At 40.4% G+C, this 16,422-nt stretch overlaps 1 protein-coding gene across 2 annotated transcripts; it reads left to right on the plus strand.

Moving 5' to 3' along the window:
* Positions 4,231-13,008, plus strand: LOC8081627 (putative elongation factor TypA-like SVR3, chloroplastic). 2 transcript variants are annotated; one of them, XM_021459359.1, is made up of 14 exons: positions 4,231-4,482; positions 5,201-5,310; positions 6,382-6,585; positions 6,977-7,153; positions 7,257-7,409; positions 8,191-8,280; positions 9,677-9,811; positions 9,901-10,017; positions 10,494-10,645; positions 10,720-10,804; positions 10,962-11,056; positions 11,656-11,821; positions 11,903-12,098; positions 12,524-13,008. In XM_021459359.1, the coding sequence occupies exons 1-14, from the start codon at positions 4,278-4,280 to the stop codon at positions 12,652-12,654; spliced, it is 2,016 nt and encodes a 671-aa protein (XP_021315034.1). In that variant the 5' UTR covers positions 4,231-4,277; the 3' UTR covers positions 12,655-13,008. The 2 variants fall into 2 exon arrangements, with proteins under 2 accessions (XP_021315034.1, XP_021315035.1); XM_021459360.1 differs by having other exon boundaries at positions 5,204-5,310.

Genomic DNA, 16,422 nt, shown 5'->3' on the forward strand with positions numbered 1-16,422 from the left:
TTTCTTTTTAGGCTTAGCAACCAATGTAAGTAGAAATAGATCTTCTAGTTTCTACTAGATTGAGAGAGATAGAGTGGAGGTGTAGATCGGAGGAAGGCCGGCCTATCGGTGTCTACTCCGAGTTGTACTTGCGGGATCAAGTCTCCTAACCCGAGGCTTGCTTCTAAGATTCTTCAGTAATTCGACTTCTAATTCTAGTAAGTTCTTGTTTTATTGTTCTTTGGTTTATGAGTTTACTTTAATCCTCTTCCGGTTGAGTATTAGAGTAATCATTGCTAGCGTAAACGTGGTGTTTAGGCTAGGGTACTCATAGATATCCCCTGACTAGCTGGACCGTGGTAGTAGCGAGGAACGTGACATTTCCGAGTTACCTTTGTATCCCATATCTTGTTAGCAGGACGGGTAGGGTTTATAGGTGTGGGTCGAACATCCTTTGTGGTGTCTAGATTCCGTAAGCTTCCCCAATAGAACAGTAGATCATCCTTACTAAGGTTAGAACGAGACTACGGTTGCAGTCTTCTCTATACATCACTCACATCGAGAAACATTCTTTGTAGCCTAAAGGGATAGTAGCAATAGATTTGGTTAGTCAGATGCACCCTTTCTCTTAGTGGTAAAAATATAAATACGATACTCTGGAAAACCTCCCGGGTGAAATGCTCACCGATATCCGTGCGCTTGCGGATCAATTCCTTATTGCGTTACCAAATATCAACAAGCATTTCTGGCGCCGTTGCCGGGGAGAAAGACGGTTTGCTGAGATAACTTTGAGTCTTGCTATTATCTTGTATTATACTTTTATACTTTTATTCTTTTATCTTTTTACTTTTATCTTTATGGATAACTTAAATTCCATACCTATTATTGAATTCTTTGCACCTTCGGAGACCAGCCATAGACCATGGGAGTCAACAAGTCCTGCCCCTAATTATGATATGTGTCCGGAGTTAATTACAATAGGTCAAAACCAACCCTTTTCTATAGCCGAGGTCCTATCTTTTAATCAAGAAGATAATGCACTTTTAGCTACACCTAGGGAATCTGTTAATCTTTCTATAAATTCTGGTTCAGACCTAGCCCTACAAGACCATGTTTTTCTCGATATTTTCACATTGGTCTTAATTATATAACCATTGGTAGAGTCTCTCTTTCTTTATCTATTAGTAAAGGAAGGTATGTCTTCATTCGTGGACATCCTTCTTGTACTAGTCTTCATAGAAAAATCTTAGAGATAGAGAAGGAATCATCTCCCAGACGAGGAAAGGAAGTTTCAATAGCCAATTTCCAAACATTTCAATCCCATGATTCGGCTATCCATCCCATCCTTGAGCTTAATAGTTTCTACTATGCTCTTTCTCTTGAACCTCCCGATAATCCTATGAATCTCTCTAGACATCCCATGCATAAGAAGGAGGATCGAGAAGAGCAACATCAATGGCTAGAGGGCATTAAAAATCCATGTGCTATCACCATTGAATGGATAGATAAAACAAACTTGAGAGACAATCCTAGAGGAATTTTAAGCATTCATGAAGAATCATCCTTGGAGTTTGAGAATGAGAGAAACAACATTGAGCATGGAAGTTATTTCATAAATACCTCACCAAGTCCTTGCTCATATAAAACATCTTCCCAATCAATTGGTCTCTCCAACATTACCACATTTGAGATCTCCAACCCCTTCTTTTCTATTTATAAAAACTTTAAAAGGACGGTTGTCGATGCATATGTCTATAATAAATATTGCAGATCTCGTTGAGTTGATTGATGGTTTCCCAAGGACAAGCTTAGTGTCCTAAAACAACCACTTATCAGATCATAACATGAACTTCTAATTATTTGCAATATTGCCTCGTGTATTGAGCATATTGAGATAATTGTAGAAATATTCCTTCGGGTATTCTTGCCACTAACCTTTCCAGGATTGGAGCAAGAAGATCGGAGGAATGACAAGCGCAAGGTATGACCAACCAATCATCATGCAACATTGAATTAAATTCATCCAATCTTGAATTTTGCAAAATTCAAGCTTGGGGGAGTACTTTACATAAAAACATCCTTTGCCATGTTGCTATGTTGGTTGTCCCTACCTTTGAGAGATGCTTGATTTGTTAAATACTAATCACACTACTTCATCTCCATTTGAGTAGATCTCTATAAATGCCATCATGCTACCTATGTTTATCTTAAGTAAGTGTTGGTTTGGAAGTACTGGACATACTTCCATTGGTATTTAAATTAAGCGTGGTGCTTAGCTTAAATAGCCTTCCTTAATCTGATTAGACATGGAGTCTAGTTTGGTTACTGAACTAAAAACTGCTTGAGTAGATATTGGTATATTTTGTTGGACTAACCCCTGCAGGAAAACTTTCAATATCAACCTGGGAAGTCCTGAGATACAAACTCACATTGGAGATAAAGGAGACACATAAAGTTTAACAATTTGCACAAGAAGGACATAGCTCATTTATCATAAAGAGATGATCTATGGAGAGTGCCACAAACACGATGTGGACTTGGAGTCTAAATAAGACTTGGAGTCTTATTTTTTCTACCTCTTTCTTCAATAAATATGCTGCCACATCAGCAAAATATCATAAATAATATGTAGTTAAGTATCTTGGACTCTGTGATAGAGTCTTTTCATCCATATATTGTCAAAATATAAGACAAAAAAATATGTGTAGTGAGCACCAAAATAGTAATCCCAAATTTCCAATATAGCTTAACAAGAAACCGTGGTGGTCGGTGCATGTGGTTTTCAAGAGACGTACGTCACAACACTATGACGTGATCAACATATCTTTTGATGGAAAAAATGGAAATGATGGTGGTTCTAGTATACCTCAAGTCGAGGTAGATCCATCCATTTGTAGGAATTCTAAAGCCTCTTAGCACTTTGATACCTAAATTCTTCTAATGTCTTTCACAATGTGCAAGGACGCTTGAAAAAGATCTAAGCTTCACAGACAAGAAATTGGCATTGCTCTTGCTAGGCTACAATATAGAGCATCACTCATTCATCTTTTGCTGGGCCCCATCAGTCAATAAAAAACTGAGGCAGGCACAATGCCTCATTAAGGGTTCCCCATCGCTCCATGGTGGCATACAACCTCATTGTCTAGGTAAACAGCTGGCCTCCGGGTCACCGACTTTGGGGTGTTAGAGTGGTCAGCTGGGGAGTCGACGACTTGAGCTGACAAAAGCAGCTATTGAAGCTGAAGCGAACATCTCCATGGGCAAACAACCTAGTCTAGAGAAAAAACGGACAACAGAGAAATAAAAGTGGCAACTTTATTGTCCAAGCCTAGGCACCTATAGTCTTGTAGCCTGCACCGTAAATTTTGGCAACCTAGTCTACACAACTGAGGCATATATTTGTATTAGTCTGCACTGGGGAAGCTCTTAGGAGCTCTCTCACACACTTCCTACTCACTTTACTTTATATGGGCTACTCTTTTTTTCAATCTTAGAGCACCGATGCATCTTCTTGCGTCGCTCCCAAAATTTTGACACAAGTATCACTAAGCTGTAGTGTAGAGAGCGGTATTTATGTATTCTCTCACATTTCTAGGCTTGAGCTAACACTACGGAAGGCCTAAGAAGTCATTAGGGCTATGACACATAAGGCCTTGTTTAGTTCTTGATATGAAAAGTTTATATGTACTGTAGCACTTTTGTTTGTATGTGATAACTATTGTTCAACCACAGACTAATTAGACTCAAAAGATTCATCTCATAAATTATAGACAAAATTGTGCAATTAGTTACTTTTATATATGTTCAATGCTGCTATACATGTGTTATAAGATTCGATGTGACAAAAAATTTTGAAAAGTTTTTGAATTTTGGGTGGAACTAAAAGGCCTAAGTCCTTGAACTTTAACCGTGTTTTGCTAAAGGATTTATACATTTTGCTACTACTACTCCGTACTCATTCGCTTTTACTATGAATAACATCTTTTTTTCTTTGAGAGAAAATTTATAAATGATGGAAGGAACGCCAAACATATACTGGTGGTAAATAAAATGGAAAAGGCGAAAAAAAGATGAATTTTCTCCCGCTTTTCCAAGGACCAAGATTGCGCGCCGGCGGCCGACGTGGCTTCCCTTGCAGCGGCACACTCACCCGAGCTAGGTAGCTTTGGTGGCCGCTATCCGCCGGGGTTCCACCGCCACTCCCGACTCCCGACTCGCGCTCCCCGCCCGCCTTACAAAACCCCCCTAACCCCATCCGCAGCCACCCGCCGCAGCACCCCCCTCCACCTCCGGCCACCATGCAGATGCAGACAATCACCTTGCGCGCCGGCCCCGCCGCCCGCCGCCCCACGCCGCCGCCGGCCAGCTCCGCGCACCTCGCCGCCTCCGGAAGGTGCCTGCTGCGTGCCCCCAGCTCGCTCCGACGCCGGAGAACCCGCTCTCTCAGGGCCTCTGCCTCTCTCGAGCAGGTCAAGGAAGTCGCCGGCTCCCCGGTTCCCTCCGGTAAACCAACTCCTGCTTCCTCTCGACTCTCCCTAATTTCTCAATTCCACGAACGGTGTTGTACGTTTTTTTTTTTGCTTGATCAGTGAACGGCATCGATGTTAGATTAGCGCCGTCATGAGTTGATCAATGTTTTACTTTCGGATTAGTAATTTATCATAGTGAGCTCCTGAGTCCATTTCAGTGGGCTTCTAATGTGTTCTTTTTGCGGAACGTGATAGCTCTATCTGTCAGGCTCCACGGTTTGCTCGCTGTTCATGGAACGTTTGAGCAACCTATTGCTACAAGCCTACAACTATGTTTGCCTGTTTCTGTAATTAGATGAACAAGTCACACAAGGATGCATTTCTCTCCATTGCAGCAATCATGGGTTCAAGAAAAGCTGATAGCTACAAAAGCCTTAATTAATGCATGATTGAGCAGTTAGTCCTTGGAGCTTAATGAAGCTTGACGATAGATCATCGGCTACACCATCGGTTTTATCAAAGTAGTGCCATAGTGGTCCATATTGATGACATCTGCATTTTTATATAATGCCCTTCACTTTGTGCAAATTCAAAATTTCAAATTCATCAAATTTTCTTGAAGCATTGAGTGACCACTTATTGTCCCAAAATTTCCTTCAAGCCATTTTGTTTTCTATCTGCATCTGTCGGCTCCCTTTCTTTTCTGTCGAAACAATGCCAATTTAATGTACATTCTTCACTGGATTATTCAGCAGGGAAGAGTAGTCAAGCAACTAGAAGAGATGTGAGGAATATAGCAATTGTTGCTCATGTTGATCATGGGAAGACAACTTTGGTGGATTCAATGTTAAGGCAAGCCAAGGTACATTCTAGTATGCATTTCTTACCTTTGTGATTATGTTTATCAGAGATTTATTGCAAAGTGAATCTCTCCACCATTCAATCTATATCTCACAGATATATCTTGTTCAAGACTATTACCACCTTTAACTGTTGCTCCATATCTTTGTTGTAGCATGTTAATTGCCACTTATAGAGAGTGATGGTGCTCCTATACTGACTGAACATCTGAATTTGTATTGGCTGGATTGTTTTTACTTGGTTTGCATGGATAGTCAACTATTATGTGTTTATGTTGTTCAGTTAGTTAGTTTAACAGAACAGCTTTAAATGGTCTAATACAAACATGTTAGTTTCGCATTGGATGGTATGTATTGTTTTCTCATCATCTCGTTGCTTTGTCATATCATTTGACTTTTACGAGAATTGAGTCCGAGAAAAAGATTGTGTTGGAAACCTAAGTTGATCTTTCTTCAAACAGTATTTTTGACATTTAATATGTATACACACTTCTAGAAGCAGTCCCATAATTGGCAGTCATATAAGTACATAAAAACTAATTGATGGAATTCAATTTTACTTCCCTGATTACAATTTTTGGGAAGTAAGACGGTTTTTACTTGTGGATGCATGGTACCAGAACTTCATCTCTTACTGAATACTGGCTTAAACAACCCTGTAAAATCTAGATGATTGTGGTGGGTGTGCTCTACTTGTTGAGACCTGTAAATGGTCTAGAAAGTAGAAACTACTTCCATCCATCCCACAAGAAGCCTATTGCTTAGTTTTATTCACTCAGTTTGGTTGGTTTCATTGAACTATCTGGATTGTTTTTTAAGTAAAATAGTGTCTCTTTATTCAATCTGGGGCCTTACCTCTACAAGACTAGTAGACTACAAAAGTACAAATCAGTGTTAAATTAAAACATATTAAAGGAGTTTGTAACAATGGAGCCGGGATAAATTATAAACCATTTGTGGAACTTGCTTTAATCAGATCACCGTTCTCTCACCATGTTGTAGCAAAAATCAGTATTGCATTTACTGTGAAATGATCTCCTTGTTGGATTAAGCTAATTGCTTAACTTATGCAGGTTTTCCGAGATAATCAAGTTGTGCAGGAAAGAATAATGGACTCAAATGACCTAGAACGGGAAAGAGGAATCACGATTCTGAGCAAGAATACATCAATAACCTATAAGGGCACTAAAATCAATATAATTGATACTCCTGGGCATTCAGATTTTGGCGGGGAGGTTGAGCGTGTTCTCAACATGGTGGAAGGAGTTCTGCTAGTGGTACTAGCTACTTGACTTTGTTTTAGTTTTCAAACAGTGGCTCTTTTCTCCTTTCATGTTTGGTTATTTTTGGACTTGACACATTTTTAGGATTCTAATGTGCTTTACTGCAGTTAGCTGTCCCATACATAGTCATGGGATGCTACCAATTTTTGACGTGCCTTTTGTATATATTCAATCAAATGTTGTACTCGCATTATGTGTACATATTCCCTTTTTCGCTGCATGGTATCAAGCCCCTATCAAATTGGTTTTCTGAATAGTGTATTAATCTACATTGAGGAAACACGTGTACATCCTCCTTTTCTTTAAGAAAAAACAGTAGGTAGACCACTAATGTGGTATATATTATATATAACCTCTACTTAATTGAATCTTATCTGTCATATAGGTTGATTCTGTAGAGGGGCCTATGCCACAGACAAGGTTTGTTCTGAAGAAAGCTCTAGAATTTGGACATGCTGTTGTTGTAGTTGTAAACAAGATCGACAGACCTACTGCTCGTCCTGAGTTTGTGGTGAATTCAACATTTGAACTATTTATTGAACTAAATGCAACTGATGAACAGGTAAATAATTATGGCTATCCTATTGTTCATATAATTTGTTTTCAGTTTATCAACATGTGTCTTGTCCTAATCCACATGTTCATGTTTTGTTTGAACATTCTAGTGTGATTTCCAAACAGTCTATGCAAGTGGAATTAAAGGAAAGGCTGGTCTATCTCCAGAAAATTTAGCTGATGACCTAGGACCCCTTTTTGAGGCGATTCTTAGATGCATACCAGAGCCACGCATTGAGAAAGATGGTGCCCTGCAAATGCTTGTGAGTTACAAATTTATTCTTTTCATTCTTTTTTTCTGGCGCATCATGTTCTGTTTCTGATTTGCATGGTTGGTGCTTGAATATTGTTCACAGTCGATGCAGTGTATGTGTATGAGTCGTGGTTTTAGCAGCTTCTCTAAAAATGCTTCCGTTACTAGCAACTATCGATTTTGTTTCATGAATTGTGCCTCCTAAACTGTAGAACAATAGTTTCTTTTCTGTTTTGTTTGTTAACGCACCATCATCTGTGGTGAAACTTTAAATTTCATGCTTAACCAATTATACGAATCAAATATGAGTAACAGCGTTATCCTAAAATGCTGAAAGCCATGTCATGGAAAATTAATTTATAGGTGTTTCTTGTTGATGACTGATATCTGGCATTCACTGAAAGAGAAAACTTTATTGAAAATTAATTACTTCCGACAGTCACAATGAAGAAATAGTTGTATTATTGTTATTTTTATTACTCTTGGATTGCTAAGTCTCCAATCTCGATTCATGTTCACAGCTGATCTCTCCCAAACTAGTGTCACATGGACACTCACTCATTTCTACTAAAAGGGTGCCATTGCTAATTTGAACACATAATATGAATACCTTATCTATTTTGTTGCTTCTTCCAGGCTTCATGCTTATAGAGCTCCAATTGTTTTATCATGAAAAATTTTCTGTTGAGACAGCTTTCTGGCTTCTCAACATGTTTTGGTGTTCACAGCCTATATCTGCACTTATCTTTCATTGCCACCATATCAATGCTTAATTGCTGGCTTCTATGAAGGTATCTAATACTGAATATGATGAGCACAAAGGAAGAATAGCAATTGGACGGCTGCATGCAGGAGAACTTCAGCGTGGCATGGAGGTCAAGGTATAAATCTGCTCTGCTTATGCATGTTTTGGCCTAATAATGCGAACATGAACATTCCAGTTAGAAAGTTGTATAAAACGTGGTAGTATCACAGACAGGCTCAACCAAAGGAGAGATTGAAATTTCTACTGAGTGAAAATATCCATTTACAGTGAGGTGTTATATGGTTCTTTACTACATATATGTTGGATAAAGTATTACTGAGTTGATGCCAAAATGCTGGTAAATTTCATTTGCAATATAATAAAATGTATAGCATTTTTAATGAGTACCTGAGTTTTTCCTTCTCTATTTGAGATTGGCGCCTTATAATTCATCTCAAATTTCTTGAGGAAGTCTGTGAGTAAAGCAAATCATATAAGATAAAAGGAACTGCTGGGATTAATTGAGGCCTGAGCAGCCTCCACGTCTCTTTATCTTACATTTTAGAAGCTTACTTGGTGCATTCTATTTCGAATTTTATCCTTGTGATCCGAACATGCATGTGAGCAAATGTTATGACATAGTCAGAAATTATTGTGTTTCATGTGAACGAACTGATAGCTTGGTGGTTCACTGTTGTCAACGAACTGGTTGTGAGTTTGGCTCCCAGCCTTGCATGTGGTGCACAAATATGTGTGGTGGGCGGTATTGAGTTGCATGCACCGACCAATTCAACCCAAAAGCTTAAGCTGGCAATTCACTTATATTCCAACACTCCCCCTCACGTGGAGGCTCCCTCAGGCCTCAGACGTGGAATAGGAGCGAGCAACAATTATTTTATATAATTGCGCTAACCAGGATTTGAACTCGAGACCTCTGGCTTTGATACCATATTGAGTTGCATGCACCGACCAATTCAACCCAAAAGCTTAAGCTGATGGGGAGAGGTGGGCAATTCACTTATTCCAACAGGCGGTGGTTAGATGTGCCCAATAGTGGTGCTCCTCGGTCGAGTTTGTGCCCGGATGCTGCACTAAAAAATGCCCCTCGCTGTATGCAGCCTTCGGGTCCCTTTGCTGGCCCAGAGTGATTATGGTTTCTACCTCTCAAACAATGCCGTTGGGGTTAAGTTTTTTTTATTTTTGTGTTTTATAAATGAAACTATTGTGATATATCGGGTCTTCAGATTCAGTTTCTCGTTATATGTATTTCATTTGTTGAAGGATCTGAGTCTAGCTCAATCCGTGGAAGGTGTGGGTAAACCCTGCACCACCAAGGTCCTCTTCGACTCAAATTCGGTCACATATTTCTTATTATATACAATGCCACATTGTTCCTCCTTGTTGGTCAAGTTTTTATTTCATCTATTGGTTCCAAAGTCTATTAAGTCTTCTTTTGAATAAAATTAGAAAATTTTCTTTACCTGTTATCATATTATTGCAGTAGAGTGTCTATTGATTAAGATATTTTTCAGGTTTGTACACCAGACGATGCTTGCAGGGTTAGTAAAGTAAGTGAGCTTTTCGTTTATCAGAACTTCAGCCGCGTCCCCGTTGAATCTGTTAGTGCTGGTGACATTTGTGCTGTATGTGGAATGGATGATATCATGGTAGGTGTCTGTGCATTCATATTCATTATTCAATCTTCCAGTTCATATTTATACTTATAACATGATTCTATATGCTTTGAACTATCCAGATTGGGGAAACTATAGCTGATAAAGTTACAGGAACACCATTGCCCACTATCAAAGTGGAGGAGCCAACAGTCAGAATGTCTTTCTCCATCAATACATCTCCTTTTGTTGGACGGGAGGTATCTATCCTCCATGCTAACAAAAAATATGTTATATGTACTTCCTAACATGCTCTTCTGTGTTAAAGAGTTGGGAAATCCATAAAATATACCCTGATTACTCCATATGATCTCTTGTATTCTGTATTCGTTGTTCTAAATTCGTGCAGTCAACCTTCTAGAAGCCATAATTATAGATAGAAGGTTTTCTCAGTTTTCACGTTAAAATGGTATTTTGTACATTTTCCATAAAAGTACTTTGGCATTGTTATGCTTCAATAATTTTTGTTAACTACAATAATAAGGAAACTAATAATCGAAAGTCGGTATTGTTAAGCTAAATTTCTTATGTATCTTAATGAATTGTGTAAATGATTGCCCTTCATGATAGTGTCATTACATCATTTGTGAAATACTATACCATGTTAAATATAATGCAATAGTTTGGTTTATTCTCTTTCTGACAAATTTACTTCTTCTCATTTTCTTTATTATAGGGGAAATACGTTACTAGCCGAAATCTCCGTGACAGGTTATATCGTGAGCTCGAAAGGAATTTGGCTATGAAAGTAGAAGATGGGGAAACTGCTGATACATTTCTTGTTAGTGGCAGAGGCACACTGCATCTCACAATATTGATAGAGAATATGTAAGAACTTAAATTTGGTAGTTTCATTAATTCAGTGACTTTTGGTTGTCTTAAGAACAATGTGAACTTTGCAGGCGGAGAGAAGGATATGAATTTATGATTGGACCTCCAAAGGTCATAAACAAGACAGTGGATGGAAAACTACTAGAGCCTTATGAGGTAAGTCTATACTTTATTGTATATATAGAGTTGGAATACATTTATTTACTGGTTTATTAGCAATAAACCTCTTCTTTTATTACTTCATTATTCCTGGAACTCCTTTGTCCTCAGTTCCCAACTTCCCATTTAACTAATATGTGCTGTTATGCTACAGATAGCTGCTGTTGAGGTCCCAGAAGAGTCCATGGGATCAGTTGTTGAACTTTTGGGAAAAAGGCGTGGACAAATGGTTGACATGGAAGCTGATGGGTTTGTACCATACTTTCATTATCTCGAAATGCTTGGTTACAATCTGTATACTATTTTGATATAGGAATGACTATAAGAGCTAGTGCCAATATTCTTCCGACTTATCACGCTTCAACTGGTTTCATAGAACAACCTTAGAGTTCTGTTCTTTAGTCCAGTATTTCCATCCTTGAATGACATATATTTATTTTCAACACAGGGGACTAGAGAGTAACTTAATTAAATACTCTTAGCGCCATGTATATTTGGAACAATTTTATTTGAGGAAAAAACTACTTTAATGTGAATCTATCCAAACTAACAAAACCCAACAGACTGGTTAATTTTCTGTGAGTTAAACAATGGCAGTTTGCACAATTTAGCTGGGAGCTGCGATGTCCTTAATTATGAAGCATTCATCTTATCTGCTGACAGGTGTAGAAATCGTGCAACAGGTGAAATTGCTCTAGTTTATGAAAAAGTCAGTTTTGAATTATAAGGGAATTAAGATAAGCTTAATTATGGACTTGGCTTGTATTAATCGTATTATACTCCAGTCTTTTGCGTTCTGCTTTGTGTTATTGAGTCATTGCCTTGATGAGTATCATTTTGAATGGTAGGCCGGAGGGAACAACATTGCTAAAATACAAGATTCCTACCAGAGGCCTCATTGGACTTCGGAATGCAGTTCTTACAGCTTCTCGTGGCAGAGCTATACTGAACACAATCTTTGACAGCTATGGCCCATGGGCTGGGGATCTTAGCTCACGTGATCAGGGATCCTTGGTATGAATAAGTTCAAAATAAAAGCAGTGAGGTTTTCTCTTAAATTTTCCCCAGCATCTAACTTCCAATAAAATGATATAGGTTGCTTTTGAAGATGGAAGCACTACTTCTTACGCACTTCTTAATGCACAAGAAAGAGGTGTGTTGTTTGTCCAACCAGGGCAGGATGTTTACAAAGGTCAAATTGTTGGTATCCATCAGAGACCTGGTGATTTAGCAATTAATGTGTGCAAGAAAAAGGCTGCTACAAATGTTCGTTCCAACAAGGAAACTACAGGTAATAATTTATTTTCTCTCAGCACTTGACAGTTTGGTGGTTTCCATTTTTGTTGCTACCAGACCTGCAACCTTTTAATTCTTATATATGACGAATTTGTGTACTGTGACCGTGAGTTCTCTTCTGAAAAGCTTTTCAATTTAGCTACTGCAAAATAAATGTTAAAATTTTGGAACAAGAAAGAGTAGAGATTTTGGAATATAGTCATGTATTGCAGGCAATGTAGCTTGTTCCTCCTGAGAAGCAGGAAGTGCTGAAATGAGCAATATATACATGGAAATGCTTTAATGCTTTACCAATATTTGTATCTATTGGGAGGAAAAAATATCAATATTTGTATCTATTGAGAGGAAAAAATATATTTGTATCTATTGACTCTTAGGTTTTTATCCAAGTGTTGAATTCTGCGTGTTTCATATTTGCAGTGGTTCTTGATGAAGCTTTAAGCTACAGTTTGGATGACTGCATAGAGTTTATCCAAGAAGATGAGCTAGTGGAGGTTACTCCTGCAAGCATCCGCATGTGCAAGAACCCAAAAATTTCAAAGAAAAAGTAAAATTATTGCATCGATTTTCTCAAGGCGTCAGCTTTAGATAGGAGCTGCATGCTCCAGTGCCAGGTGGTATGACGGCTGCATGGCATCCCACACAAGTTGGTAATCAAGCTATTTTTTGTGGTATACAGACAAAAAATTAAAGGTTGCCAGATTGAGATATAGGCTTATACGGCAGTTTTGTGATGATTAAATCAGCAGATTAGTCTGTTGTAGTATTTTGGGCAGCCGATAAGGCGTGCACTGTTTCCACAGCAATCTCAGCTGTTACTGATATATTTGTAGGTCATATATAGGTACTGTACATGATTCAACAAATTCCTGGGCAATTATGAATTGAATATTTTAGAGAAGAAATATTTTTGAATCAGATTATAGGGAATAACATAACATTACATATATATGGACCTTACATTAGTGGGTGGCTTTCCACCACTGAATAATAAACTTCCTAAGTCACTGCAGAGTGTAAGCTGCTTACATCCTAGTCCTCTAGCTACAAAAAATTGGTGGTGCAGTCCCCTGGCACAGCTTCTCCTTGCTACAAGCTGAGCCCCCCAGCATATCTCCGAACAGCTTCTTGACCTGAGACTAGAAACGGTTGTTCCATGCTCTTTGGTTCCGAATGATTCCTGAGTTAGTTCTTGACCAGAAAGTAATCTTCTACTTGCAGACCAATGAGCAGCCAGCGCCCAGCGTTCTGGTGGCCATGTTGCCAAAGTCCGGCACGGCGCAGTTGGTCGGCACTTTAGCCAGTAAAGACCTGCAGAAGTCATCAAGGTCTTGATCTGCCATGGCGCCGTTGCTGGGCACCACATAGCTGCTCTGGACCCCTGTTGCCATGGCGTCATTGTTGGGCACCACCCAGCTGTTTTGGACCCCTGTTGGCATGGTGCCGATGTTGGGCACCACATAGCTGCTCTGGACCCCTGTTGCCATGGCGCCGTTGTTGGGCACCACATAGCTGCTCTGGACCCCTGTTGCCATGGTGCCATTGTTGGGCACCACCCAGCTGTTCTGGACCTCTGTTGCCATGGCGCCGATGCTGGGCACCACATAGCTGCTCTGGACCCCTGGTGCCATGGCGCCATTGTTGGGCACAACCCAGCTGCTTTGGACCCCTGTTGCCATGGCGCCGTTGTTGGGCACCACCCAGCTGCTCTGAACCCCTGTGGACTGCTCCTGCTCAAAACTGGTATTGCTCTGCACATCAACCCCTATCGAGCTCCAGAACTCCAGTTCCCCTGCAGACAACCGCGGCGCCACCGGCATGGTAGATTGTTGGACCATCAACTCCTGCTGCTCTGTCGTCGTCACCTGCGCCTCCAACTCTGGGTACTGCTCTGACGCTGCGGACGGGAAGCACTGCAAGTCGCTGCTATCAAGAAGAGGGCTCTGCGGGAAGGTGTCATCGTCCGTCAGAACGAGGTGTGAGGATTCTTCATCTCCAGAAGCATATGCCACGCCTGAGCCGTGATCGAACATTGCCCAAAAACAAGGAAGCGCTGATGCGATGGCGCCGACGACGCGAGCGTGACCGCTACTGTGGCAGACTTCTTGCCCATCCGGCACGCGCATGCGCTTCCGGCCGTGCGGCACGTGCGCCTCCAACTCTGGGTACTGCTCTGACTCTGCGGACGGGAAGCACTGCAAGTCGCTGCAATCAAGAACAAGAGGGCTCTGCCGGAAGGTGTCGTCGTCGGTCAGAACGAGGTGTGAGAATTCTTTGTCTCCAGAATCATATGGCACGCCTGAGCCGTGATCGAGCATTGCCCAAGAACAAGGAAGCGCTGATGCGGCGTTGGAGGAGGCGACGCGCGCGTGAGCGCTACTCTGGCAGACTTGTCGCCCATCCGGCACGCGCATGCGCTTCCGGCCGTGGCCGCTGAAGGAAATGTGGCAGATCTTGACGGGCGACGGGCAGGGCGGCTCGGCGATGGTGTACTCGTGCATCACCCACCCGACGCTGCCGCTGTCCTTGCCTTTGCCCATGTGCAGGTTGAGGTTGCTGACGTGGACCGTGATCTCCTCGCCGCGGACGCGCAGGCACTTGTCGACGCTGCTCTGCGCCTTCCAAACCCCGACGCCGCCGTCGCAGCCGCGGTCCTGGCGAGCGCCGGGTTTCTTGTCTTCGCTGGCGCGCACGATGAAGTAGGCCTCGCGCTCGCTCCCCACGCCGTGGCGCTCGAAGAGGTCCCAGGGCAGCGCGCTCCCCGCCGCGTCGTCCTCGAAGATGACGCCGGGGAATGGGTCCTGGCCACGGGCGAGCGGGAGGAGGTAGAATTTGACGAGCTCGAGCTTCTTAGGCCGGAACCTGTAGGTGGGTGGGGTTGGGATCTGCTCAGCTGCCGCCGCCGCCATGGATGGGAAGGGATTTGCTTCTCCGACGGCCAGAGGGTTCAGCGTGGGCGTGGATTGGGATCTAGGAAAGGGACACGGGTGTACTATACACTTGCACACCTGATATTTATATGGTACCCAGACACCCAGATTACAGCGTGGAGTGCCTTCCTCGACCCGCTCCGCTCACGGAACGGAAAAGCAGGCGAAAAGTCGATTTTACCCCCGACCCGCTCCACTCACGGAGTCACGGTATGCAAAGGCAGGCGAAAAGTCGGATTTACCCCCGCCCCGTTCTACCGTGGCAGCAACGACTCCGTGGATCTTTGTCGGTCCTAGAGTATATATGTTTTTTTTTAAAAAAAATTGTTTAACCGGCTGAAACTTGCTAAAAATCTTATAAAAGCATAGAAAATTCTTGAAATAGAAAATCAAGTTTTATTAGTCTTTACATTAGTAGGTCTATATATATTAGAAATGAATAATCACATGCATAATACTCTGTGTTTTCTGTACAATTAAATATGTGTGATTGCTTCATAAATCTTTGTAGTAAGTTTCTATTAGCCATAAATCTTAAATCTTTGCAGTATGTTAGGCTACCGTAAAATTAAGATTTAAGACTAACATAGATCAATCTTTACATAAACAAATTGTGTTAAAACCAATGTTATTCTAAACATTAAATGTTAAACAGTCGTTCGTCCTTTGTTTAGCATTTAACCCCGTTTACACAGTGTTTAAATAGAGTTAAATGATCTAAATGATTTTACAATATTATCAAAATAGGCATATTTATTTATTTATGTAAAATCAATTATTCTAGTATTTATACATGTATGCAATTAGAAATCACTTATTTTAGTATGTATATATATATATCTCTATACATGTAAAAATAATCAAATATACATATTTATACATGTAAAAAATCAAATATAAATATAATCAATTTAAGTATATAAATTTATGCATGTAAAATTTATGTTCACGTAAGCAGTCATTTAGGTTGTTTAAAATCGTTTACCTGCGTTCCATCTAGGGCATTTAGACCGTTTACCTCTGTTTTTTATCATTTAAATGTTCAACCGTTTAATTTATGAATAACCCTTAACAAAACAGTTTGCCATCATTTAGACAAACACTGGTAAAAACATGTTTTATAATTTTCGTGTGTGTGTGTGTGTCTGTCTATATATATATATATATATATATATATATATATATATATATATATACTAACAAATTTTTGTTTTGATATTTTACAATTTTTCTCTGATTTTTACAAGTCTCAGCTCAAATAAAACATAAAAAGGAAAACCCATAAGAGACAATAGTGGTTTCACTGGTTTTACCTCATCCTGCATGGTGTTATGTGAGAGCATGTTTTAAATAACTCTATATGTGAAACTGTTTTGCCAAACAATTTAC

Source organism: Sorghum bicolor, chromosome 4 (assembly GCF_000003195.3).
Source record: "Sorghum bicolor cultivar BTx623 chromosome 4, Sorghum_bicolor_NCBIv3, whole genome shotgun sequence".
In the NCBI taxonomy this organism is placed as follows: Eukaryota; Viridiplantae; Streptophyta; class Magnoliopsida; order Poales; family Poaceae; genus Sorghum; species Sorghum bicolor.

Excerpts from the sequence above, each read along its gene's own strand:
- LOC8081627 (XM_021459359.1), top strand. The coding sequence starts at position 4,278 with ATGCAGATGCAGACAATCACCTTGCGCGCCGGCCCCGCCGCCCGCCGC. Across the intron at positions 9,812-9,900 it reads GTGGAATGGATGATATCATG|ATTGGGGAAACTATAGCTGA; the intron begins GTAGGTGTCTGT and ends TGAACTATCCAG. Across the intron at positions 10,646-10,719 it reads ACAATATTGATAGAGAATAT|GCGGAGAGAAGGATATGAAT; the intron begins GTAAGAACTTAA and ends TGAACTTTGCAG.